Source organism: Mchenga conophoros, linkage group LG16 (genome assembly GCF_057382185.1).
Source record: "Mchenga conophoros isolate Kocher_MC1m ecotype Shallow Benthic linkage group LG16, M_conophoros_male_GT1.1, whole genome shotgun sequence".
Lineage (NCBI taxonomy): Eukaryota > Metazoa > Chordata > Actinopteri > Cichliformes > Cichlidae > Mchenga > Mchenga conophoros.
In genome coordinates, this window is record NC_140541.1 from 14095804 (window position 1) to 14122686 (window position 26883).

Sequence of the window (26883 nt, forward strand, 5' to 3'; positions counted from 1 at the left end):
GTGGTTAATCAGTGAGTCAGACATGGGAAATACTGTTTAATAAAAAATAACAGCCACGATAAAGGAAGGGAAATGTACAACTCTCGGAAAAGGGAAAAGCTAGAATATTAATACTGACAGTGAACACCCATTTAATACATTTCCATTCAAACTAAAACAGCACCTTATTTATAAAAGTCCTCAGATTAACCTGAAAGTTGATCTTTAAGGAGACCTGCTCTGCTTTCCTCATTTCCTGACGCACTGTTCTGATCATCGAGCTCATTAAACAAAGCAAACATTAACATAATGAGTTCAGGGTATGTACACGTTGGCCATTTCTACTGTTTGCTCTAATAAAGCCCCCTCAGGCTGCAAACACAGAAGCCCCACCCACCTGTAAACGCTTAACGAAGGGCAGCCAATCGTAATAAAGTTGGCTTAAAGGAAGCTAAAAGTGGCTTCAGACGGGATGAACTGAAGATCAGCGCTAATAAGAACGGTTCACTGGGAATAGTGCAATGTGACTGTTGAAACCAGTCCAAGATCAAATCTGAAAATGAGAAGAACAGGTCCGCTTAAAAGTCATTCCTGATTCATAAGGTCACTCCATATTTTTGTCCCAATTGTGTCCTATTATAAAGTAACTTCCCTTTATAAAATCCCAGAACAAACAATAGTTTAATCAGGAATTGGCATGGAAGCTCTCCCTCATCCTGAAATCTCAAATCTCCCTTCGAAAAATTAGTTTCCAGGGTCTTTTTTTAAAAAACATTTTGATACTATTCACACAACATGGCACCTGTTAGAAATTCATGTTTGTGGCATTTAACTCACATTTCTTGTATTTGTGCATCACAGACTGCAAACGACATCGATCGCTTCTATTTCAAAGCGCAGCTTTAGAAATGTTTTATATAAATGAGACAAATACACTTATCATCTAATATACTTATACACACACATGCACAACAGCAGAAAAAGAGCCCTCCATCCATTTAGGATGTGTGTAACACTGAATGTCTGGAAAGCAGCAGGAATATTAGCAGTACCTTTAAAATGAAGGAGGAAAAATAATACTTTTAAACACGATGAGCTGTATGAATGACTTCCAGAGTAATAGCTGAAAAAGCTGTAACATCTCAGAGAAATAGGCTTTTCTATACAAATATACTGTTTCAGGCACCTCGCTTTCATCATGTACTGGGGAGGTATATAGGTTAACTACATATCCGTACGGTGGCTCAAGTAGTTCAGTGACTTTTCTCTTTTTGTGTGGTTACCTGGTGAAACTACAAAACAATTGTGAAACATCATATGTGACAATAGAAACAAAACTTCAGTGGAGAGCTAAATATCAGATAAATGTATTCCAAAACATGTAAACTGTGTGATGATCTCATCATCAGAACTTGGATGTAATGAGCTGTGGGTGTAGCTCTGACTCAGACCATGTGCTCACCGACTGTATGAGTCGTCCTCTCTGACACTTGGAGTGACCAAACTTTACAAAGCGGAGCGTTTTCATCAGTATGATCCAAAATACGTCACTGAACTGGTGTTTATAGAGGTCCAAGCAGGGGGCTGTTTCCTCATAGACTTGTATAGGACCTGCAACCTTTGGTATCACCCCCTGGTGGCCATTAGAAAGAGTGCAGGTTTAAGGCACTTGTGTGTCTGCTTCACTTTTCAGACAAAGAAGCCACGCCCACCATTTATACCTGGTATGTTTTCAGCACAGAGCCTTCATCACAGCGTAAGAGCTACACACTGAAGTGGTGCTCCAGTTGCCCTGTGTCACGCACACCAACATCCCTCACTCTCCTCACGTCACACACCTGACAGACACTTCCAGTTCACCTTTAAACTCCAAATGCTCCCATCTCCTCCTTTCACACGTCAGAGCTGCTGCCCTGCATCGCCACGTTTTAGCGCAACACCTCCACCACCCCGGCATCTTCCTCGAGGCTCCAGGAGTCTTCCTCGTCGATTTTTATGAGCAGCACATTAGCAAAGAGAGAAAAGAACTCCGAGTCCAGACGCTGAACTTCTGCTGCTTTTCTGACTGAAAGTCAGTTATACACACACGCCAGCAGAAAGCGCACACAGCTGGGGCTTTAAACCAGTTATGAAAGAACAAGTCAAATTTTTACTGATCGAGCTCCATCGTGTACGATATTAAACCTAATAGAGCCACTGACACCACACAGTGATCACACAGGACGATGGCAGCCGCACCGAGCAGCTACATCCACACACTTCAAGCTGAGGTCACCGGTCATATGTCAAAGTCTGGAATGTGCTACTTTCTTTTTCCTTCCACAGTTTCTGGAATACATTTATTACTGACAACTGATTACTTGACTGAAGGATGTTGTCTCACTGATATATAAATCTAAAGCTGACATTCATGAACTTTCTCAGGAAACATGGATTTTAGAGGGCTGAAGTAAGAACAAGTAGGCCCTTTTAACCCAAACTGCCTGTGACTTTTTCCTATTATGTTTAGTTATAGTTCCACATCACTTTTTGTACTCTTTCTAAATAACTATAAACTAAACTAGATTTCTTCCTGCTTCAGTATGTTTCTGAGCTGTGAAGGAGCATAACTCCAGACTGTAAGCAGAAAGCAGAGCCCCGCTCCTTCAAGTTCTCACAATAACATTAACATATTTCCTGTGCTTTATAATACTGGGAGCACCTGTTATTAGGCGTGCATCACTCTGCACATCTAAGTCCAACCGTTTTCTCGTTATGGCTTCGTTAACAACATTTTCAAAGTGCAGAGCTCCTCTACATTAAAGTCTCTGTCAGATGGTGAATAGTCTGAACCTTCCACAGTTCATATCTCTTTGCTTGGGTACTTCCACCTGCTTACATACAGGTGACCTCAGCTTTCCCCTCGTCCTGCTCAAAGCCACCTTCCTCCATGTGGGATAGGGAGCTGGGGTACCCTCCTCCGAACACTGGGAATCCCCCGATGCCTCCCGCAGGCAGAGCAAAGGTGTCTGGAGGGTCGGGGCTGCTGGCTGCCCGACTCACAGAGTGACTGGACACAGACTGGAGACAGAGAGAGACACCAGTCAGAACCCATAACAGACCATGAAATGACACAGATGGACTACGATTTAAAATAAAAATCTAAAGACAGATTTTCTTGAGGGCGGCTCTGCAGACTGGCGACTGGAATAAATAAAGCAGCTTCATGAAAACTACACCTGGAATAGTTTGCAGGTAACTGCTGTTTTGTTTTTCTGCCCTCCTACGAGTTTGCAGTACTACTGCAGTGAACTCCGAGTAGTACCGACTTTCTCCACCAGGGGGGACTTTAGCCACACAGAGGATATTCCTGCTTATCCAACAGAGCCATTTTTCATTCATCTTCATCGGGGTGATGCTGGTAATACAGGTCAGCTCTTTACTTCCACTAAACACTGCTGCTGTTCTCCAGTCACAACATTAAATAAAAGCAATGTATACTTTCTAAAGAAAACTAGCATGTTTAGAAGTGCTTTCTTGAAAATCCCAAAGAAAAAACTCTTCAGCTTAATGTGAGGAAGCTACGCTGAGAGGTGGAATTATGAAATGTTGGCATGGGTAAGGAAATTAAAGGGAAATTTGCATCCCTGCTGGCGTCTGAATTTACAACCTCCTCACACACACTGTAAACCAAACTGACTTTGGGAAAGCAGGAGCACAACACTGACATCGCTGAGTGCAGTGATGTCTATTCTAGCTCTGTTTCGGGTCTCCACCTGCACCTGAGAGACTTATTAGCAACTGAAGTTGCTTAACATCCCAACGTGTTCACCAGCTCGCCTCTTTCACTGCTGCACAAGGCTTTTGTAGGTCTATCCAACAGAGAACGCTGATGCCAGATGCAGATTAAAGACCATTTAAACATTTGCTTAACGTTCAGCTGCCTCATCATGTTTCTTGGCCACAGCGAATGTGGAAAAGGTCTCACCTGGTTCCTCGGCTGTCCGGCTGTCTCACCTCTGACCGGCCTCTGGAGGAATACAACATGCTTTGTGGCCAGATTCCCGTCACTGCACACATCAACGGGAGCATGGTCAGAAATGAAACTGAAAAACATGTTTCAGGAGAGAAAACATCTTCAAAGCATCTTCTTCTACCTGTCGTGCCGGATGATGGGTGTGGGCAGCACGCACGTGAGCAGCCAGCCAAACTCAGCCAGAGTGTGGAGGAGTGGCCCGTAATCTGTTTTCACATTGGAGTCCTGCAGGAGAGCAACGTGTCCAGATATAACAGAAGGGCTCAGAAAAAGCAACCTCTCTGGCTAAGAGCCAGCCGTGAGTCTCAGTAAACACCACTTCTGGCTTGATTCCATGTTAACATTTGATTATTTTAGAGCCGGTCATTAAGGGGAGCCTTTGAGAGCCGGTTGCTCCAAAGCACACCTGCTTTAGGGGGCCAGGATCTGGTCTCTCAGGAGTTCCTTGGAAATGCGATGTAGTTATGATGATTGGTCTATACTGAGGAATGAAAAGCTGGCAATGATATTGTTTAGAAATGCTGTGGGGGTTTTCTCTCTCCATGGAGACACTGATAAAGTGGACAGCTGAGCTCAGAGAGCTGTGAAAGAACGACTGGATTGTGCTTAGTAAACAAAGAGTGTTTGGGAGTATTTTAGAGCCAACAAACATGGAAGAAGCTGCACAATTCTTTGCCTCTAGTCACATCCTAAGTGTATAACACTTCACACTGGACCTCAGCTCTGCTCTAAGGTGTCATGTCAGGGTCCTCAACCAATAAGCACAGCAAAGGTCTCAAACCTGTGGCTCCTGAAACTATTTTATTTAACCAGTTACTAACCTATGGAATAAAAATGAAATCAGTGGAAGAAACTACAGAATTTAACAAAAGTTGATTTCAGTTTCCAGACCGGATTTGCTGTGATGCTTTTTCTTCACTTTCATGCCTAAATATGTTTTGTGGCTCTGTGCTTTGCTCTTAACCGATCCCTGGTGTAACTACACGGTGAGTTGTGCATTAATGGCATTATAAGTTTACCAAACGAATATTTGTAAAGACAGACAGCAAAAGTAACAACGTGGAATTATCGAGTCAGCCAATCCATCACTACAATGATTTCTATTGATTAGATAAATACTGTCATATGGTGTATAATGTGAGGAGGTATGAAGGTATAAAAAAAACCAGATGCCTCACCAGCCGACCAGCTTCAAACTCTTCAAACCGTCTATTTGACTTTCTAATTCTGTCCCAGGTGCTCACAATGTTAACCACACGTACACATACGGGTCATTTTTTATCTCAAACTGTGTTAAAAGCTACTAATGTTCAAAAAGAACTTTTTTTTGTCTTGTTTAAGCCTCACAGTTTAACCTAAGCTTGCTCTTAAAGAGTGGATAAAACATCTCTGTTCCACAAACATCTCTCCAAAAATCTCACTGACCTCGATGACGGTCCACTGCTCGACAACAATTGTGTCATTGGCAGGAGGAGACGTGCTTCTCTCCTCGTACACGAACAATCCCTCCAGCGATCGAGGCACCGGCTCGCCTGAAACACACAAACAGTGGCAGTGACACAAACGTCTGTTTGGAAGACACACGGTCACGTTTTTGTGGTGAAAACAGAAAAATTCATCTTCATATTTTTGTGTGGCATGGTTCTTATTGATAAAGTCACAGTTGTGGAACTCAAACTGCTCAGAGGGCGCTGGATGACATTACGCAAGTCAGCTTTGTGAATCAAGTGGTCTAACTGTGCAGTTTCACAGCTAAAAAGAGCAAACAACTAAATGCTGCTATGAAAACGTACAGAACAACAATCAAACATTTACCAGATTCTTGACCTTGTCTGGCAGCACATACATGATTCACACCGCTGCAGCTAGCCAAGTTTCAGCTGCTGGGGAAATGAGAGCGTCGCTGGGTTGATAATGACCCAGTTATTAGAAATAGGTTGAGAGTTCCCACGTGTTCATGTGTGAGAGGACAGCAGCGCGGAGGGCTCGTGTTGTAGTCCGTCTGTACAAACCTCTCCATCACCCTGCACCATCAGCGAGCTGCCTAATGCTCCCCGATTCATTAGGAAGAAGGATAACAAACCCAAGTTATCTGATTCTATGCACGCAGTAAAACGACTTAAAATAAATTCATAAAAGACTAGAAAGTATGACTCGAGTTTGCACAAAATAAACTGTGGCCAAAATGAAACACATGAAAAACATATGCGATCCATTTCTATCTCATAAAAAACCCAAAAACCAAAGACTGACATAAACACAAAAAAGTCACTTCCTGTTTTGGTTCCTTTCTCCCACTGCATCTATATTTGGAGCAGTCTTCCCGACTTTGGCGACCTCGCTTCCTGTTCATCTGCAGAGCACAGCTCTGCAGCTTCACTTGGACTTATTCAAGGTTATTGGGAGGCTCGTTGTTCCAGCGTTTTGGACAACGGGGGGTAGAGCAGGTCATCTACTGATCGGAAGGTTGGTGGTTTGATCCTGTGCTCTTCCTAGTCTGCATAACCCCAAGTTGCTCTCCGATACATCCATCAGAGTATGAATGTGTGTGAATGTGGTTAGTAAGCACTTAAAAGCATAGAAGAATGGATGCCTGTGGCATGTTGTACAGAAAGCTTTGAGTACTCTGGGAGAGCAGAAAAGCTCTATACAAGAATCAGTCCACTTACAACGTGACACAGGTGGCTTTAGATCAGTGTGACACATTTCAAACTTGTTTTAGTCTTTTTAACATTTTTTTGAGAACTCTGGTTTCATTTGTGGATTTCAAGCTGACGTCAGACTAGTTAAACATTTGGAACAGGTTCTGACTTTGGGCCCATTTTACAGTGTTGTTGGGCTGGACGTTAGAATCACAATCGTGTTTATTGGCCATGCAAACGCGCAGACACATACAAGTTACGTTAGATGGTGACTCTCAAGCACAGCAATGTCAATCACAACAATAAGTACACAACACACACACACACACACACACACACACACACACGTGTGTGTGTGTATTGTGTATACATACACAAAGCTGTGTAAAGTTTAAGATTGGGTCTGAACTTGGTTTTGGACCATCTTATAACTTGTATTGGGCTGTGATGTTAAACAAATTGCTACACTTGTTTTGGACAAGGATGTGGAATGTTTTTTATACCTAATCTTTGACTTGGTTTAGACTTGGATTGGCTTCTAGCTGTGGCTCTGGTTTGGGGTAGGGCTGGGCGATTTGACCCAAAATTCATATCTCGATATTTTTTAGCTGGGTGGCGATATAAGATATATATCTCGATATTTTTTTAAAGCCATAAGTTAAGAACAAAAAGAGTTCTTAGTCACACTGTGTCCCAGATGTCACACAGGCATTTTTATTTACATACAGCATAGATTTACATGAAGAAATTACTCAAAAATAAATTATCAGCATTTATTAAGCAATCATGCTCCATAAATAAAAGAAAACGATGTTGTTTTTGTGCATAACAAAAAGCTCATAATTGTGCAGTCAAAATGTAAACTAACAGACGCTGAGCATAATAACAAAGACAGATTTCACAGCTGCTCTGTTCCCAACTTCTACTGCATGACTGACAGCCTTGAGTTTGAAATCCTCTTTGTAACCATGTCTCCGAACATGTGCCATTTATGGCCCTTATACACACACAATACAGTAATATTACGTCGAAGCACAGTACGTATCACTCCGCGAGGGTCCAGACTACAGTAGCCGTAATGCTCCGACAATCCATCAAGCGCTGCAGCTCCGTAGCTTACCAAAGTCGTAAAACATTTTTGACAGATTGCTGTCACCTAAAATCGGTTCGCGGTCAGTAAGCACAACCAGAATTCATACATAAGGTGCGCTGTCGATTTTTGAGAAAATGAAAGGATTTTAGGCCGTGCAGCCCCTGTGGGCTGCATGTCGTTAGCGTGGTTAGCTCGCTAACACGTTGACGCCGTCCAGCCCCACAACTCGCTAACGGAGATTTGCCGTGTCCATCTGGTCGCTGCCTGCAGGTGGGCGAGGGGGAGTTGTATTCAGTGAAGGAGAGGCGAGGCCGAGTAACGTTGCGTAGAGACAAAAGTGGACGAAAGAGAGGCAAACTTGTGGCTCCACAAGTATAATTATAACGTAACATAGACTATATCAAGGATATTGTCACATCTTATATCTTGTATGAAAATATATCGATATTTTTTAAAAACTCGGTATATCGCCCAGCCCTAGTTTGGGGCATAGTAGAATGGTTTGAAACTTGGTTTTGAACCTGACTTTTGGCTTGTTTCAAACTTGGCTTTGGTCTGGATGAGATTTTGCAATGACTTTGAAAGTTGGTGTTGGTTCTGAATCTGAATGGGTTTTAGACCATTTTCAAACTGTTTGAACAATACCTGTTGTCACCGGACAGCTGAGGTTTCTTCAGTCTTTTAGTTTTGGAATCATGACTAATGTTTTTAAGTGCTCAAGCCTGCAGAGGACAAACATACATGCACCGCTCCGTGCTTGTTTAACATCCACCATCAGACCAACCTTTAGGTGTGTCCCAGTAAACAAAGGAGTCTACCAGAGACCAGCCTTTGCGATAGTAGGCGGCAGTCAGCTCCAACCAATCAGCCTCCAGAGCACTGACCACGTGGCCTTTCCTGGAAACACGCATGGAGAGTGCCCCCTGGTGGTACTGACAGCCCAGAGAGTCCAGAGGAGCACAGCCAGGAGCCCATGAGTGGAAGAAGACCAGCAACCTCAAATCTGGAAGGAGAAGGAGCAAAAGTATGACTCATTTTACCATTTTTCTTAAAAAAATAACATAAAATACAAGGTTCAAGGGTGAAATCTTCTCGACCATTTGACAGTCTAACACATAACACCATTATTGTCACCATGGATGTGAACCTGAGGTCACACAACCAGTCAGAAAGTCCCCACATGAATATCTTGTCTTACCGGGACTGTAGGTGTTGTCATCCAGCTCTCTGTCTCCAGGCAGTGTTTCAGGAGGTGTACGTGGAGGCGAGCGACAGGCCCTCTTTGGACTGTGCACCCGGCCATTGGTGATCCCACTCACCTGCTGGAGGACGGAGCCAATGAATCGAACCCCTCCCCGTGCACTGCTGTTCACCTACAGCAAAGATAAATACAGATTAAGAAGTTTAGATGAGGTGAATGCATTTTCCAACATTGCTTTCAAACATTTTTCAGCCATTAAAAGTATTTATTTATTGCTTTTATCATACATTGACCACTCATTTATCTTGAATCCATTGAGGATGTCTTGATCGTAACATATATACTAAAAATCCCTTCTTTGATACTTTGATCTGACTAATGCACCGGTAAAGATGGCTGACCCTATCGATGAGTGCTCTGACAGTGTCAGCCGTCAGCGAGTCTCCAGGTAAAGGCCACTCCTCCACCCTCAGCACCGGCACGCTGTGATACATGGATGCTGTCTGCTTACTGAAATCACATAACAAAGATAAGTGTTAGACCCCAGGGAGACTTGTTCAGCAGAGTCCAGCTGTCACAGAGCTGCAGACACAAACAAATAAATCATTTACATGCTCAGCAGGCTGCTGCTACTGTAGTGATAAGAGTACGCACAGACCGTTGTAGCACCGTTTCAACATGAAGGTAAACGTTTCACTTTGTTCTCATCAGTATGAGGAGACAGCGACTCGATACGAGCATAACACCACAGTCTGCAGGAAAAAATCCCCCCACACAACTAACAGAAAAAAACAACACAACGCTCCACAAACCTATGTATTTTTCGGACCATAAGGCACATTAAGTGAAACAAAGCAGTCAGATAAGTCAAACTTTACTCAACTCATTCTTCTTGCTTCCTCCACTTCCGTACCATTGATTCATTAATGTTGAATTCTCTCCAGCTGCTCTATTCCCATGTTGTTACAGTATATTAATGACTAACCTCGTATTGTGGATGGATTATCTCAGTTGTTCTCGAGTGGAAAAAAGTTAGCGTTCATCCTCCAGCTTCACTGTGCTAATGTTATGCTAACATAGCTTTGTCGCTACGATCACGTAGCACATCCTTATATACCAGCTAGCCCAACTTCAGTAACGGACTAAAACATTTTTGACAGATTTTTGAGCGTCGTGTACCACATAAAATCGGTTCGAGGTCAGTAAGCACAACCAGAATTCATACATAGGTGCACCGGATTATAAGGAGCACTGTCAATTTTTGACAAAATTAAAGGATTTTAAGTGTGTCTTATAGTGCGGAAAACACAGCAATACAGTGGTCCCTCGCTATAATGTGGTTCACCTTTTGCGGCCTCACTGATTCGCAGATTTTTTTGGTGCAATTTTGCATTTTTTTTTTTGTTTTGTTTTGTTTTACAGCACATTGTGTTCTGTGTCCCGATCAGCTGTAGACCATTGTCAATTAACCTCGTGCTGTGTCTCCTGTACAGTACAGAATGCGTTCAGCTTGTCAAATTTACATAAATCTTAGATCGCTACAGTGTGACTCTGAAGTGCTGCACTTTTTAAGTTTTCTCTCCAACAAACAACAATGTCGATGAAGCGTTTTGCACCGTCAAAGGCTCCTGCGGTAGCACCTAAAAGGCAGAAGAAGATGCTAACCATTGCACATAAACTGGGACTTCTGGACATGCCAAAGGAAGGTAGAAGTTACCATTCTACTTGCTTCCTCCACTTCCGTACCATTGATTCATTAATGTTGAATTCTCTGGCAGCTGCTCTATTCCCATGTTGTGGACCTGAAAACAGGGTTTCATCTTTGGTTTCATTCTATAATACTGGACTTATTTTTCTACGAAGGTTTGAACTTTGAGAGTGTTTAAACAAGAGAGAAAAGTGTGAAAATGTTCGTGCCTCGTATTGGTTGATTTGTGCAACTTTACCGTCATGTTGCTAATAATCATGTTTATTTCCTCTGTGGTTGATTTTAGTCTCCTGGTATTTAGTCTGTTCGTGGTTGTTTTGTGTTGCTGGTAATCATTTTTAGACTCTTCTGGTTAGTTTGGCTTCCTTGGTGGCTGTTTTATGTTTCTCGGTTTCATGTTTAGTTTCTTTGTAGTTTTTTTCCGAATGGTAGTCGTGTTTAGTCTTGGAGGTTTTATTTCTCTTTGTAGTCAAGTCATGTTTATTCTGTTTGCGGTTGTTTCAGCTGTGTATGGTGATTCTGGGTCCCTTTGCGACTGTTGTGTGGGTATTGTGGTTTTGACCTTCCTGGCAGTGGGTTTTATATCTCTTTGTGGTGGTTTTGTCGCCCCCTTGGGTCCCTCAGCAGAGCCCAGTAGGCTTGAGAGATCAGACATACTCCATCCTCATTGGCTGCTGAGAGATCCCTGTTGTCAGGTGAATTTTAGCCAACAGAAACTGAACAGTAGTCAAACCAAAACACCGTCTCCTCTCTCTGCTAGCACGCAAGTCAGACCTCCTATCAGCAATCTGCATTAAATATGCAGCTGACTTCATTTATCTTTCATATACCTACTAGACAACATCATGGCAAAAGCTTTCTTTGACCATGACATACAAGAAAAAAAAAAATCAATAATAGGCCAGTTTTAAGATAAATTTGATGACGTTGGACTAGGACTGGCGTACCTGGGTCTAGGACGGGCCAGGATGGCGCGGTAGAGCAGGCTGAAGGGAAGCGAGCGAGTCCGACCCACAGACAGGATGATGGGGTGAAGTGCAGCCAAGAGGTAGCCTTGGGTGTAGTATGGCTGTAGGGCCTGAGGCAACTCAGACAGCGAGGACACATACTGGACTGTCGGACGGCTACCTGCACACACAGACATCATCTGCTCAGTTTTCAAACCTGCGCTCAGAGTTGAATGACACATCCGAAGACTTTGACACACAAACCATTTATTGATTATTCATAAATCAATCCAACTTTTATGACGTCTGAAAATGACATGTGACCACCGGCTCCATCAATCACCTTCCATGATCTACCATCAAATAAACACCTTTCCCCTTACGACTCTAAAGCCTTAAGGGGAAGAGATCCTTTCTGTTTTCATTTTATCCATTTGTGAGCCATCAGAGGTGTGAAGTGAGCAGAGAGAGCTGGAGAGTTTGTGAATGGCGGAGTCTTGTGCCATTTTTCCTAAAGTCCTGGCTGGAAATCCATGCGGCTATCACCATACTTCCTGTGTCCACAAAGAGCAACTGTTCAGAGGGGTTTGGCTACACGCCGTTTGTGCGCAGACACACACACACACACACACACACACACACACACACACTGCATTCCAAGACTTTAAAGAACAATTTGCACATTTTGGACAAAGGATGATTAAAAACAAGGAAAGAAAAAGGACACAAATGATAAAGAGCAAGAGCCTTCAGAGCCTTACTCCTGTTTATACAGTCACATTGTGGAGATTCATTGTTTGTTCTGACAAAACTTCCACTAATTGAGCTTGACTGAGGGTTAGGGCATGTCAGCATCAACACAGCTTTGTGTGTTCTTCTCATTATTCTGTGTACAACTCATGTTGTGGGTGGGTACTGATGTTTAGGTAGAAAATTTATGTGGTTACAGTCTCCTGATGTCAACTCATCTTGTGTGTAACAGTATTACTAATCTTGCGAGATACAAGTTTACACAAACAATGTGGGGAATTCCCGTCTCCCTTACTGGGACAAACTCTGGATAAGACTTAAATTTAGGGAACAGAGTGAAAGACTGTACAGCAGCCTGTGAAGCGATGAAAACAAGACTGTGTGTGTGTGTGTGTGTGTGTGTGTGTGTGTGTGTGTGTGTGTGTGTGTGTGTGTAAAAGATGGCAAAAAAAGCATTCACCCCACATTCTCGTGAACAAACACCCAAGAGACCTGGGAGACCAGCATGCAGCTGACATCACTGCAGCCTCTGAATGAGCTGTCTGGCTGGCTCCCTTCATGAGAATGAAGACCACCAGAACCTCAATAAAACCAGTAAACACCAGGGTCGGGCGACTGCTGCAACAGTTTACAGGCATTCCTGTGGGCTTAAACCCCGCTTTCAATGCTTGAGGTGAATTTAAATTTAACACATGTTGCAGCTGCTGGAAAACAGTGATGCAGCTCTAAAGAGAACTTGTGCACAGGACAGCAGTCATGAAATGAAGTGAATCCAAGTACCTCAACACAGAGAAACTCCCATAAAAAGTGGTAGTTTTCCTGGAATTTATGAACTTTTTTTTTTTTTTTTTTGGAAAAACTTTTTGAACTTTAAAATATAAAAAAAAAGAAAGAAAAAAATCAGACGTACATGATAAAAGTTAAATATCGCTGTTGTAGCAAGTAAATCCTATATTTTGATGCTACTGGTTGCTACTTGTTTGTTAGTAGGCGTTGCTTTTACGTGCACTCAGTCACAGTTCACCGTGCCAAATCTTTGTTTTCATTTATATTCACGATATTTATATTCAGTCATTTATTTCTAGGGGTGGGTTTTGATAATTGATTTATCAATTAAAATCGATTCTGGCTTGGATAACGTGATATTGATTCATTAAAATCCTGAATCGATTTTTTAATATAAATTTATTTTGCCCGAAACGCCAGAATCTCAGGTTAAACCTCACAACAGTTCAACAACCAGCAAACAGCTAAAACAGTAAATGAGAGCAGAAACACAGATTCTGCACAAAGACGTAAACACAAAGCGTGGACCCGCCGATGGATCAGAATCAGTGAGATGTCGCCTTTCTCTCACCCGATGGCACGACACGGTCGGGGCTGAATGCCGACAGCTCGCTGATTCTGATCTGTCGGCAGGTCCGCGCTTTGTGTTTACGCCCTTTTTGCGCTGATTCTAAAGCTGTTAGTTTGATCTCTCTCCAAACAATATTGACCGAACCAGCAGCAAAAGAAGATCCAAACTACGCTTCACATAAACACCGTCATGGATTCCCTCCGACTTTTGCTGTTTTGCTTCCACCACACTTCATGCACAGCTCTCTCTCTCTCTCTTTCTCTCTCTCTGTACTTCAAGAACAGTTTCCCGTCTAAAAATCTGTTTTCTACATTATTCGCTTGCTTGTTACGCACAACTCTACCGTTGTTTACAGCGCTGTCGGCCGCTGTTTTTTTTTTTCCTTTTTCTTACTTCTGAAAAGAAAACCTAATTTCTGCCGTTCAACAGGCTTCTGAACAAATGTCAACTTTTTAAAATTATGCAAAATGCAAAACGCTCAGCTGTGTCTCTAATAAAACCGCTGTAACGTCAGAGGTAATGTTCATATGTTGATTAATGGTTTTCTTTCGTTTTTGATGTACTGCAGAATATTTTTATAAAATCCCAGGCCAGGAAAACCACCTTTATGTTTTTCTGTGTTTTATCTTCAGTTACTTTGACACAAAGGCATCTGCTGTGACGCTCACACCTTTGATAAAGTCTTGCGAGTGTCAGCTTCCTTTTTATAGATAGAAAAATATGTTAATGTACTGATCTGAATTATAATATTTCTGACTGTCTGAGGCAAAATTCTCCAGATTTAAATCAAATTGAATCGAATCTAATCGAATTGAATCGTGGATCGAATCGATTCGGGACCTTGTGATCGGAATCGAATTGATTCTAGAAATCAGTGACGATACCCAGCCCTATTTATTTCCTTTGCAATGCCCGTTTATCTTTCCATTTAAACAAAGACAATATTTAACCAGACTGAGCACAGCAGAAAACCGTTTGCCCCGTCTCATCAGCAAGACCTGAACAGAATTAACCTTGACCCTACATAACCTCATACCTGCCTGTCATAACAAGTGCATAAAATGAAATACAACCCCCTAGTGGTGATAAAGATAGGGGCACAAGAAAAATGACTCCTACACCAGTTATCTTCCTATACTACTGTTTTTATTAGCTCGTGGTTTGTTTGTTTTTTTAGACAAATATGAAATTGTAGCAGCTTTTGTTAATGCTTTTATTTAAAGGTAGCAATTTATCTTCGGTTCTTTAGGCTAATGTAGCAGCTAATGTTCAAAGGATTAGGCTAGTATATCAGCTAAAATTAACTTGTTTTACATGCTGTTAAATTGTTTAGGCTAACATAGCAGCTAATGTTATCTTGTTTAACATAATGTAGTACTTTATATTAGTGCCTTTATTTTAAGCTAGGAATGTGTCTTGTTTAAGCTAATTTTAGCTTGTTTAGGATCATGTCACATCTTATGTTAGCTTGTGTAGCGGAACATAGTGGTTTACATAGTTTGTTTAGGCTAATGACGCAGCTACTGTATCATGAAATGAGGCCTGTGATATAGAGTGGCCACATCAGAAAAACAGACCACCACAACTGGAGTTCAGTGCTCCCAGGACGTCTGTGTTAGCATCCAAATACACCTCTAAACAAGGCTTTTGTGACAGCCTTTTGCTCGTCTCCTCCCCCGTTTCAATCCTCACACCCCCTCCCATTCTGCTGCCACTTGGCCCTTGGACCCGTACACTGAGGCCTCTGTTCAGTGGGGTATGGGAGAAAAAGGAGGAGGTGGTGGAGGGGATGAAGAAGGGAAGCTTAGAAAGGACGTGGTAAAAATGTAGAAGCCGTTCAAGAGGAGTTGAATAACAGGAGGGCACACAGAGGGGTGACAGAGCTGAGAGAAAGGGAGGTAAAGCCAAAGGGAGATGGAGGGGGGAGCGGGTTACAAGACGGATTTCACAAACCCATGTGTGAAGGTGTGAAAAAGGGAAAGCTGCCTAGCAACGAGGAGAAAATAAATGAAGAGCGACATCCACACTACGAACCTCAACACGTCTGTTTTTTCAAGTCCTTGTATCGTTTGTAGTCGAGGAATAAAAACGATCAGCAGGGAGAAAATCTAAGGTTCTGGAATTACAGAGCCAAAGCAAGTTACACTTTCTGCATTAATTTTAGAGAAATCTATAATACTGTAAAAGCAACAAATTAAGGTCACTTGAAGACTGTGTGCGTGTGATGGGGATTAACAAAGAGTTTGTTCCTTTATTAAAATGCCCATTTAATGGTATGCAACAATTCAACAAAATCAGCTGCCTCTGCGGTGAGTCGTCCACCCCGTGGATGAAGTTTCTTTCTCAGACCGTTGTCTGATGTCCATGTCAGTGGGGAGTCTGTCTGACTGAGACACTCCCAGAGGAGACAGTGAATGACACCGAGGACCACCACATTAATGCTTTTGGCACATAAATACCACACAGGGAGAACAGGGACTAGTATGTTTTGAACTTTATTCTTATGTGAAGTTAATGTCCTCTATTAAACAGGGTTGGAGGGAATAAAAAAGACCCAGCATAGCATCACAATATGGCAAATAGGGATACCAAAATACTTAAAATACTCTGGGGCACTACAAACGAGAGGGTCACCTCATGCTCAGGGCTCATCATGAGCTGAGCCCAGCCAACACTGGGCACACTTAGCTGACAAAACTACCTCATGACTTCACACAAGTGAAGAAAGGAGAGCAACCTTTAGGTTAACTGCAGTCGCTCAGAGAGATTGTTGAAGGTTTGGACTTGAATAATAGTTTAACATGAATTTCTTTGTAGACAGACGACTGCTGTGTGATTTTTAATGATTTATCACAGTTAATTGATGTATTTCCAAAAACAGATTGCATGTTAACTTGACCCCATCCAGTTGCAGACTGATAGCAGACTGACTCCAAGTTATGGCAGGTTTTAGTAACAATGTTGGTGTGATTGATTGATCTCACTTTGAACCCCCCAAAAAAAGAAATAGAAAAAAAAAAGAAAAAGAAATGTCATAACTTATTATTGAATAAAACTGATACTGACAGTTTAACTTTCAGGACATTATTAACCTTTTTTTTTTTTTAAAGATGATAAATTGCACGTGTTATTGAAAGATACTAAAAATCACAACAATATCATATTGTGAGCAAAGTATTGTCAAATGGTATCTTGGCTTGTCTGGTGATTCCCTCTTTTAAATGGATCGTAGATAGAGTCATTATCTTTAACGTATCTTTTTTTTTTTTTTTTTTTTAATACCAGCGTAGTCTCACAATTAATCTGTGTAGAAATGTCGGCCCCAAAAAAGGATGCTATTACAAAACAGTAATAGTAAAACACACATGCACAGAAGTCTCTATTGCTACATGTTTATTAATTAATTATTAACGCAAACAATATTAATTGACACATTTTAGTTTTCAAAGCCACTATCAGCTCATCTGCTTCAAATACGAATGCTGCTGGTGAGGAACAGTAACTGATCAGCAGGATCAAGAGGTGAATGCAAACCTCTAAGCTGTGATTATGGTACAAACAGTGTGTGTGTGTGTGTGTGTGTGTGTGTGTGTGTGTGTGTGTGTGTGTGTGTGTGTGTGTGTGTGTGTGTGTGTCTGCAGTCTCCTGCAGCAGACCTCATACCAGAAAAAAAGCGATCCAGGGCGAGTCTGAAATCAGTGGGTGCTGCACAAGTCCTGACATGATCACTGTTTGCCTAAAATCAGATCTGGATAAAAATGAGGAAAAGCCAAAACAGCTTGAATGAGCTCTTTAGTTGTTAACTCGCTTCATCAATTATAGGAAACAAATACCTCCAAACTGCTGAGCATTTGATGTCAGCTTCCTACACCATGTAATGTCTCCCGCTGGAGAAACCAGTCCACTGCTTCAAACACATCATGTAATAAAATGAGGCCCACAGATGGTCCTGTCATCATCTCCAGCTTTTTGAGTCAGGGGCAGATCTGAATACTAGAAAAGCAGCTTTCTGTTTCTCAGTTGACCAGTAAGCATGACTGCTGACTGTTGGCTGTTAACGTGCTCAATGCTAATGTTAGCTTTCCTAACATCAACCCCCCCCCCCCCCAACCCCCCCCCAAACAAACAAAAACAAAAAACACCAACAACACATGTACTTTCAATATGTATCATTTCAGATTATTCATGTCATTCATGGTTACATTTTTAGGTCTGCATTACCTTTCAGTGTCCTTGAAATCTCCTTCAAATTTAATACCTAAAACACAAACTTTAATCTGAAAGGATCTGTCGTGGACCTTTAAATACTAGGATTAGACTGAGATTACAGACAACTGCGCTACCCTCTGGAGATAATAAATAGACCTGGCAGGCAGAAACAGTAAACGCCTCATCACAACTGGGACAGTCATCTAAGGCTGAGGTCAGTCAAACCACTTCACAACCCAATCCTCTCTCAGAGGAAGGCGATTGAAATCACCGTCAGTCATGAATAAACATCACTCCAACCATCCTCCAGTTTATTGGTGTGGTCCTCACGTCACCTTACATCACCATCTACTCCCTGATTTCCCTCAGTCCTGTTCAGTTGTTGCACAAAGCTAGTCCATGAGCAGGGAAATACAGGACAAGGCTATTCTTCTGTCAACACTGCTTCTAGCCTGTACAGGAGTAACTCACTTGTTACAAGAACAAACAGGAGTTTGAAGGAGCATGCTACACAGGAACCTATAAAGCTACCTGGCATTTTTATATGAGACAAACAAACATAAGAAAACAAACTGTGCGGAAAACTGCTTCAAAAAGCGAAGGTAACACCAGCAATCTGTTGGGACGTTTACCGTGTAGCTGATATGAGCCCATTTAAGTCCACTATTACAACAGGCTACATCATCCATCACTTTATGTGACAGGCTGAGTTAAGCTTAATGACGCTCTGTTTCTGGAAGACTAATAATTTTCTCTTCATTCAGGAAGTCGTAAACAAGCTCTCAGGTCTTAAGAATATGTTGATTTTTTTAAAATAAAGAGCTATATATAATTTTTGTAATTATTATTATTTTTAATTATTATTATTTTTCTGTGCACCTTCTTGATTCGCAGAATCTCTACAGCTGAGGTAAACAGTGCAAAGGAAAGATGACCCATGGACAAAGTGTAAACACATGCCTAAACAAAGAGGAATCATTTAGAGATGATTTAGCCATCATTTAAAACGTTTTTAGAAAGTTTCATTTACAGATGGAAATTCTGCATTTTAGTGTGAAAGCTACCAAAAACAGACGGGAGATGCTGCAAGTTTGTTGGCATAACATGATCAGGATGCTCAGCGCTGTCCGGATGTAAGATGCACTGTGAGCAGTTTGCTATGAAAAGATCAATAACTACAAAGACTCAGCTCGACATGCTTTCTTTCCCCTACAGAAACAGAATATGCATACCATATATGAGATATATATATATATATATCCCTCCGCTAGTGATAACCTCAGGAAGCATTAGCCATTGATGTACTGCCTCGGGCTCCAGGCCCCAAGTCCAGTCTCCTCTCAAAGTGGAATCAGGCCAAGCTGACTGGGAGCACTGGGAGATACATGATGGGTGTGTGAGTGTGTGATCGCCACTACGTGTCCCAGAAATGCTTCACTGCTTCAAGGAGAGGTGATGATGTCCTTGAACAAGGGGTAGAATTTCATTTATTTATTTAACACACACCAATTAGTTAAACTGCAGGAATGTCTTAAAGACATAAAGACCTGGATGGCCGCTAACTTTCTGCTTCTTAATTCAGATAAAACTGAGGTTATTGTACTCGGCCCTGAAAATCTTAGAAATATGGTATCTAAGCAGATTCTTAATCTGGATGGCATTACCTTGGCCTCCAGTAACGCTGTGAGGAAACTTGGAGTCATTTTTGACCAGGACATGTCCTTCAACGCACATATTAAACAAATATGTAAGACTGCTTTCTTCCATTTGCGCAACATCTCTAAAATTAGAAATATCCTGTCTCAGAGTGACGCTGAAAAACTAGTTCATGCATTTATTACTTCCAGGCTGGACTACTGTAATTCATTATTATCAGGATGTCCAAAAAACTCACTGAAAAGCCTTCAACTAATCCAAAATGCTGCAGCAAGAGTGCTGACAGGGACTAGAAAGAGAGAGCAGATTTCTCCTGTTAAATCCAGAATTGAATTCAAAATCCTGCTCCTCACATACAAGGTGTTAAATAATCAGGCCCCATCTTATCTTAATGACCTTGTAGTACCATATCACCCTATTAGAGCACTTCGCTCTCGCTCTGCAGGCCTACTTGTTGTTCCTAGAGTATTTAAAAGTAGAATGGGAGGAAGAGCCTTCAGTTTTCAGGCCCCTCTTCTGTGGAACCAGCTTCCAGTTTGGATTTGGGAGACAGACACTATCTCTACTTTTAAGATCAGGCTTAAAACTTTCCTTTTTGCTAAAGCATATAGTTAGGGCTGGACCAGGTGACCCTGAATTCTCCCTTAGTTATGCTGCAATAGACGTAGGCTGCCGGGGGATTCCCATGATGCATTGAGTTTTTCCTTTCCAGTCACCTTTCTCACTCACTATGTATTAATAGACCTCTCTGCATTGAATCATATCTGTTATTAACCTCTGTCTCTCTTCCACAGCATGTCTTTATCCTGTCTTCCTTCTCTCACCCCAACCGGTCGCAGCAGATGGCCGCCCCTCCCTGAGCCTGGTTCTGCCGGAGGTTTCTTCCTGTTAAAAGGGAGTTTTTCCTTCCCACTGTCGCCAAAGTGCTTGCTCATAGGGGGTCATATGATTGTTGGGTTTTTCTCTGTATCTATGAAGCGCCTTGAGGCGGCTTTTGTTGTGATTTGGCGCTATATAAATTAAATTGAATTGAATTTATGAAATCCAGTTGTGATCCTACTTAAAAAAATAATAATCTAAAGATTTTCATACATATTTAGTGGATTTTGTTTCCCTCAAAAAGGCCCTCTGAGCCAAGGACAGGACCCTTTAACAACGAGGTCTTGTTTTCCCAGCACAGGCACCACACTCACCCTCTCTGCTCTGTTCAGTGAGAAAGCAGTGAGGCTGAGCTAACAACAACGAGCAAAGCTCTTAAACCCAAAATGTGACATTTGGGTTGTTCAGAGTACTGTTGAGTCAGTTCAGTTTTACTTATATAGCACCAGTTCAGGACAACAGCTGTGTCAAGGTGATTTTACATAGTAAGGACCCAACTACCCGCCTCCACCATACAGCTTTGTAATGTGTCACTTCCTGTTTGCCAGTGAGACACCAATGTCCAGTGTAACTCATCCTTATTCAGGATGAGCCAAATTACTGACAAACTAATTAAATGAATAAACAGTATTCTGGGCAAAATGAGAAATGTTACATTTAAATATTTTTATAACTGGATGAGAGCCGACTTGCTCACTGCCCCACAATCTCACTAGTGCACTTCACTGTGGAATGTTTCCTATGTTTGCATATTACATTTCCCAACATTTGGCATAATACTGGACAAACAACACAATTTTTAGAGGTACTAACAAAAATCTACCTAAATATTAAACAAACATAAAGATACCCAGCGATTCAACTGCTTACCTCTGTATATTGTGTATTTTATTTTATATATATATGCACACACACACACACACACACACACACACGTATATATATACATATTTGGTATACATATTCAGTAAAGCGCATACATTCTTATATTTGTACATATATTTATCCTCATAATTCTCAGATTCTTATTGTATTTTGCACACCTCTGTTGCTTGTGAAGCTTGCACACAAGAATTTCACTCACATGTGCTGTCCCAGTGTACCAGCACATGTGATGTGACAATAGAAGTGATTTGATTTGATGTGTTTCATAAATAAATATGCACAGGCATACAGTTCAACCTGACCTCTGGTGGCTGTAAGACATCTGCAGGCCAGGTGCTCATCAGGAATGTTAGTCATGCTCTCAAACATTAAACCTACATAAAATCTGTCCTTAAAAACAATCCAACTGAAATCTGATCACCAGCCAGTAAATGTGGTGCACATTTGGTGGCACAGATTGGCTTTTTGAGGATCATTTTCGTGGCTCATTTGGCAAGAAAAAATCCAACTGACTAAACCACTACAGACCCCCCACACCCCCCCCCCCTTTTTTTAATACACAAAATCATAAAATGGGGAGATTAACAGTCTGTACTAGACCTTCACAGACTGGAATCATTCCAGTTTATCTTTAGCTGTGCCAATTATGGAGCTTCACACTCAGCAAGAGATATTTGCACATTTCAAGTGAGATTCCATGACACGGATCCAAGAATACAGGAAGCCTGAACATTAATGTGCTATTCTCACACTTAACTCACAAAAGAAAAGAAGCCCCCTTCAGACAAACAGTCATAAACATGCAGCGCTTCTGAGCCTCGTGTCGAGGTTTGATAGAGATATAAGTGACCGAGATTTACAGGATAACTTCAGATTGTTTATTAATACTCTTATTGTCATTTAAGCCCACTAGCCCTGGTGTGATCCATCACTTTGCTGCTGAGCACAAATTAATTTTGTGTTACAGAAATGAATCCACTGTGAAGCAAGGACTCCTCACAAAGCTCATTATTGTTGTAACTCGTGTGAACCAGAGTTTGTCTAAAGTAGATCTATGACTCACACACACTCTGTCTAAAATACTGTATTTATAAGTGTGTCTGAGGGCAAAACCCATGACTGCCCGCTCATGACTGGCTCAGAGAACCAGAAGATTTAAAATAATTTTCCACAGTGGGTCATGAACCCACTGCTGGTGGGTCATACACAGAGCTGTCAACAAGAAAAATTCCCATGGCAACATTAAAGATTCCACAGAACATATAGAACAATCCAACGAACCTGTTACTTTTATTCACCCATATGTTATGTAGTATCTAAAGTATACTAATAAAGTTAATCACCATCTGAACTACTTTTTAGAACCGTTCCTTAAATACAAGTACCAATAACATGCTACGAAAACACCTCACTACAAGTCAGACTGTGTATTATTAATAAAGTGCAGTTAACCCTTTAAAGCCGGTCAGAGCGGACACGCTCCATTTTGCGTAACTATTTTTAAATCCCGGTAGTACTGCAGCCACGTAAGCTAGCGCAATAATTTTTTTTGCATATGAAACCGGAGGAGTTGTACTTACATCTTATGCCATCAGCTTGTCCTAGGTCACAGTTTCCTTCCACATATAGCTTTGCAAAAACGGCATAAAAAGCACTTGCAGCAACAAAAACATAATATTCCAGAAACACGCTTTGCCGATCCGATCAGCTGTTCATAACACTTCCTACGTCCATCAGCGTGAACTATCGCATGTCCGCCATTACCTGCCCGAAACCGGAAGTGATGTCATTTTGCGGAAATGTACGGTAGTTTTTTTTTTACCATCGGGGCCTCATGAGCCTATACTTGTGTTTTTAAGAGTCATGTTTGACTTTATGACTTTCTGTGTCGTTTCTGGGATGCTTAGGACTCATATTGCACAGCTGGAAATAGTTTATTTTGATGCATATGCTGTTATTTTGCAAATTTGCAGTATAATATTTATTTTCGTTTTTCCTGCAGTATATGAAAATTGGTATATTTCAAAAATAAAACTATGAAGACACTTAAAATAAATTTCCTGTGGTGGGAAACTAGTTTGTGCAACTTTTTTGTATTTACAGTTTTGAGGGATAAGCCTCTTAAATTTCTCTAACTAGAAATATATGTTAAAAAAACAAAAACGATTTTAAATTTTTTTGTAGTTTATTGCACTTTTTTGCAATTTATGTGATTACTATGCACTTAATGCATGCATATTATTAAAATTCGGGCTATAATGGTTGTATTGATGTATAGCAACTTGAAATGATCCCAAAAATGGCACTACAGCATGTAAAAATATAATATAAGCTCTGGCAGACTTGGTTCTATGGTAGGTCTTAAAGGGTTAAAGTAAAAGTAATGATTCTGATGAACAAATGTTCAATCAGTGTTATACGGATCAATATTACTGCTGCAGATGTTTAAGGCTGTGTTCAGATATCATGGTTAACTGTCACTATCTAAGGCAGGAGTTAAAATCTTAATGAAACATTAACGTGGCGTATTAGCAAAAAACAAAACAAAAAAAATCCTATACTTAGCCACTAATTTTATAATACATTTCACCAAAACTACTACTGTTACTACTACTACAAAAATAACAAAGATTATAATAGTAACTATAATAGTGCAGAGAAATCTGCAGCTTTATCAGTCAATAATGACAGCTCAGACAATGGTAGCTTCTACTGCTACCTTCTTGCAGACAGCACAACAGGAGCACTTTGCTCCCCTGACCTCCTCTAACTTTGGCCGCAGTACTTCCCCCCCAATTCATCATTGTGCTGGCCTGACGTTAACGTGCTCAGCTCCCATTCAGAACTTAATCACCATTTCCTTCCAAATAGGTCACAGTGAAAACAGCCAGTCGGGAGACCAGATGAAGGGATTAGCCTTGAAAAACAGCAACCTTCGCATATGTTCAAATGAAACTCCACATCAGAGCAGGTGGTGTTGTTTACTCTGGAAGGATGCTGCATTTAACTGCATAAGAAGGTACGTCAATCTGTGTGTCCGTGTGTTTGCTGAGGTAACAAGTGACTAGCAAAGGCAGGGAGGAGGGCACAAAAACAAAAAACCTTTGGTGACCTATTTCATGATAGGCTAGGCAAACAGCCCTGTTACCAGGAGAAACCAAGAGTTAGATGCTAACTCATTACATGTATGCTAAACACTTGAAAGTAAACTAACAGGTCATTTCCTTTTTTTCTAAAACAGTGATCTGGACATCAGATGCTTCCTGTCTGGCTGTAAGGTGCTTTTATTACACTTTTCCCCGGGGAATAACAAACTACAGTATCATAACGTTTGCTATTTATGGTTATTTTAGGGCCAAATAAACAAGAGGAATGCTTGAATTAGAAAAAGGAACACTTTCAGGCTTTTGTTAAGAGGAAACGGGAAAGAACCTGAACTATTTGTTCAGCTGAAGGGTCCATTAAAATTAGCAACAATGGTTTACTTTGAGGCCAGTGTAAGAGGTACCAGAAGTAAACTAGAGATGCAACTGCAAATGAATTAGGTGGACTTGTCTTATCTAAGCAACAGCCCCAAAAATATGCACTTTATACATTTATAAAACAGAGGAGAATACAAAAAACAGCCAAATGTTTAGTCCTTTTAATTTGAAAAACTGACAACAAGCCTACAGCTACAACAGCTGACCAAAAATGTTCAATCAACATTTTGAATAATCAAATCACTGCCTCAGAACATCTCACAGCATACTTGATTGTAAGGCTGGGAGATTAGCTAAAAATTAACCTCTTCAGATCCTCTAACCGATATAATCTGCCCGTGTTGATTGCTGTTATTGGTTTTAAATTCTGTTAATACTTCCCCATTGTATCTTGTCACATGACTCTGCCCTGTCCAGCCTGTGACATGGTGACAGGAGGAAAAGTCAATCACCGAGCAGACACTAATACTACTACTACTACTAATAATAATAATAATAATAATGATAATAATAACAATAATAAAAACAATAATAATACAATGATATTTTTGTTTGTTTTTAAGTTGCTTCATTTGTTCTGAGCATCAGGTTAAGAATCCACCAAAACTGTTGCCATCCATTTGCTGTCAATCAATTGATTAATCAACTAATCGTTTTAACTTTGAAGCACTTGGAAAATGTTAAAAGTTAAATGTAAAATTTTTCTCATGAATCATTTGCTGTATAAAACAGTAAACATGTTCCAATATCAGTATAAACAATAAGATTACGCAAATAGATTTCTGATAAGACAAAGAAAACCTGCTATGTGCTCATGAATATGATGTTGCAACACAAAAAGCGACGGACTATCAGAAACTGTTAGTGGGTCATTTTCTGTCAGTCCGTTTATCTTTGCTGTAGTTTGTATTCAGAGTGTGAAGCAACAGAGGATGAATATCATCGTTATAAGAAATATGTGCAGCTCTAAAACACTGATGGGACATCTTCAAACAAGACATTTTCTGTCAGCTAATCGATTGATGGATTAAATATGCCACACGCCTACCTTCCAAGCTGAAGTCTAGCAGTACATACTCGTACACGGTGTCTGTTTTGGTCTCCACCTGCGGTCTCTTCAAGGTGGAGTAGATTTTCCCGGGGCTGCTATCCTCCGGGTCTTCTAGTTTTCGCAAGCCGCAGCCCATGGTCTCCAAGGCGGGGACTGGCGTTACTGTGGTGGGAGCACCGGAGGAGACTCAGCCTGTCTTTAGCTCGCAACTTCAACTGGACCGCCCCATCCCGCCTCGGTCCACGCTGTTGATTCCTTGGAATTTATTTTGAATTTCCACTGAAAAATAGCAGGAAAGGCTTTTGCTCGGTGGTTTTAAGAAAAGAAGTGAAAAAAGCCTGAGAGATGACTTCGTAAAGCGGCTAATGCTTAAAGAGTACGCCGCTGAAGTGGCTGCACGTCAGGAGCGTGAAGAGGAGGAGCGCGAACCTTGGAGAAAAGTTTCCCTCTACAAACAAGTTAGCAAAAAGGCACCAAGAACACAACTTCCGCTAAGATTTCAAAATAAAATAAGAAAAACAGGAAACGGCTCATTTCAATTACATTTGAATGCACGCTGGGGTTTGAGGATTCTACAAACACTACTGCTTTGCTTTATTAAGTGGTTCACTTTCATACCGTCGCCATTTTTGGTGAATAAAAAAAACAATAAAATATTTAAATTATAAAAAGTATCAATATAAAAGCTGCCATAAAAACTTATACTTGTTGCTCATGTGTCGTCTGAGATCATAACATTAGTAAATATCAAAACTTAAAAGCACAAGGAAATGCAAAATATTACTATTATATGCTATACTATTATAAGAAAACTAAATGAACCAATTACTTCTCAGAACCAAACAGAACAAAAACCTAGACCCAAGCACCCAAGAACCGACGACCATGACTAAAAGGGTATGTTTCCTGCTTTCTTGTGTTTTCTGTTTTGCTGTTGTGTTGCTTTCAAAGACTGTGCGGGTGTTAAAGCCTCTTTTTAGTTTACTTTGGTCTGTTTGCTTCATGGAGGCCATTATGTGTCTCTCTGTG

At 41.0% G+C, this 26883-nt stretch overlaps 1 protein-coding gene across 1 annotated transcript; it reads right to left on the reverse strand.

The window, feature by feature from the left end:
* Positions 1 to 23: 23 nt before the first annotated feature.
* rftn2 (raftlin family member 2) lies at positions 24 to 26473 on the reverse strand. Its single transcript, XM_085250587.1, has 9 exons — positions 25852 to 26473; positions 11586 to 11766; positions 9332 to 9440; positions 8928 to 9102; positions 8514 to 8732; positions 5420 to 5526; positions 4116 to 4219; positions 3947 to 4028; positions 24 to 3039 (listed from the first exon to the last, which is right to left on the reverse strand). The coding sequence occupies exons 1-9, from the start codon at positions 25988 to 25990 to the stop codon at positions 2854 to 2856; spliced, it is 1302 nt and encodes a 433-aa protein (XP_085106713.1). The 5' UTR covers positions 25991 to 26473; the 3' UTR covers positions 24 to 2853.
* Between the last annotated feature and the right edge of the window lie 410 nt (positions 26474 to 26883).

Bases quoted from the DNA above. Each gene is read 5' to 3' on its own strand.
- rftn2 (XM_085250587.1), bottom strand. From the start codon at position 25,990: ATGGGCTGCGGCTTGCGAAAACTAGAAGACCCGGAGGATAGCAGCCCC. The intron at 8,733-8,927 runs GTAAGACAAGAT...TTCTCCTTCCAG, and splicing joins TGACAACACCTACAGTCCCG to ATTTGAGGTTGCTGGTCTTC. The intron at 4,220-5,419 runs GTCAGTGAGATT...GCTCTCCTGCAG, and splicing joins AGCAGTGGACCGTCATCGAG to GACTCCAATGTGAAAACAGA.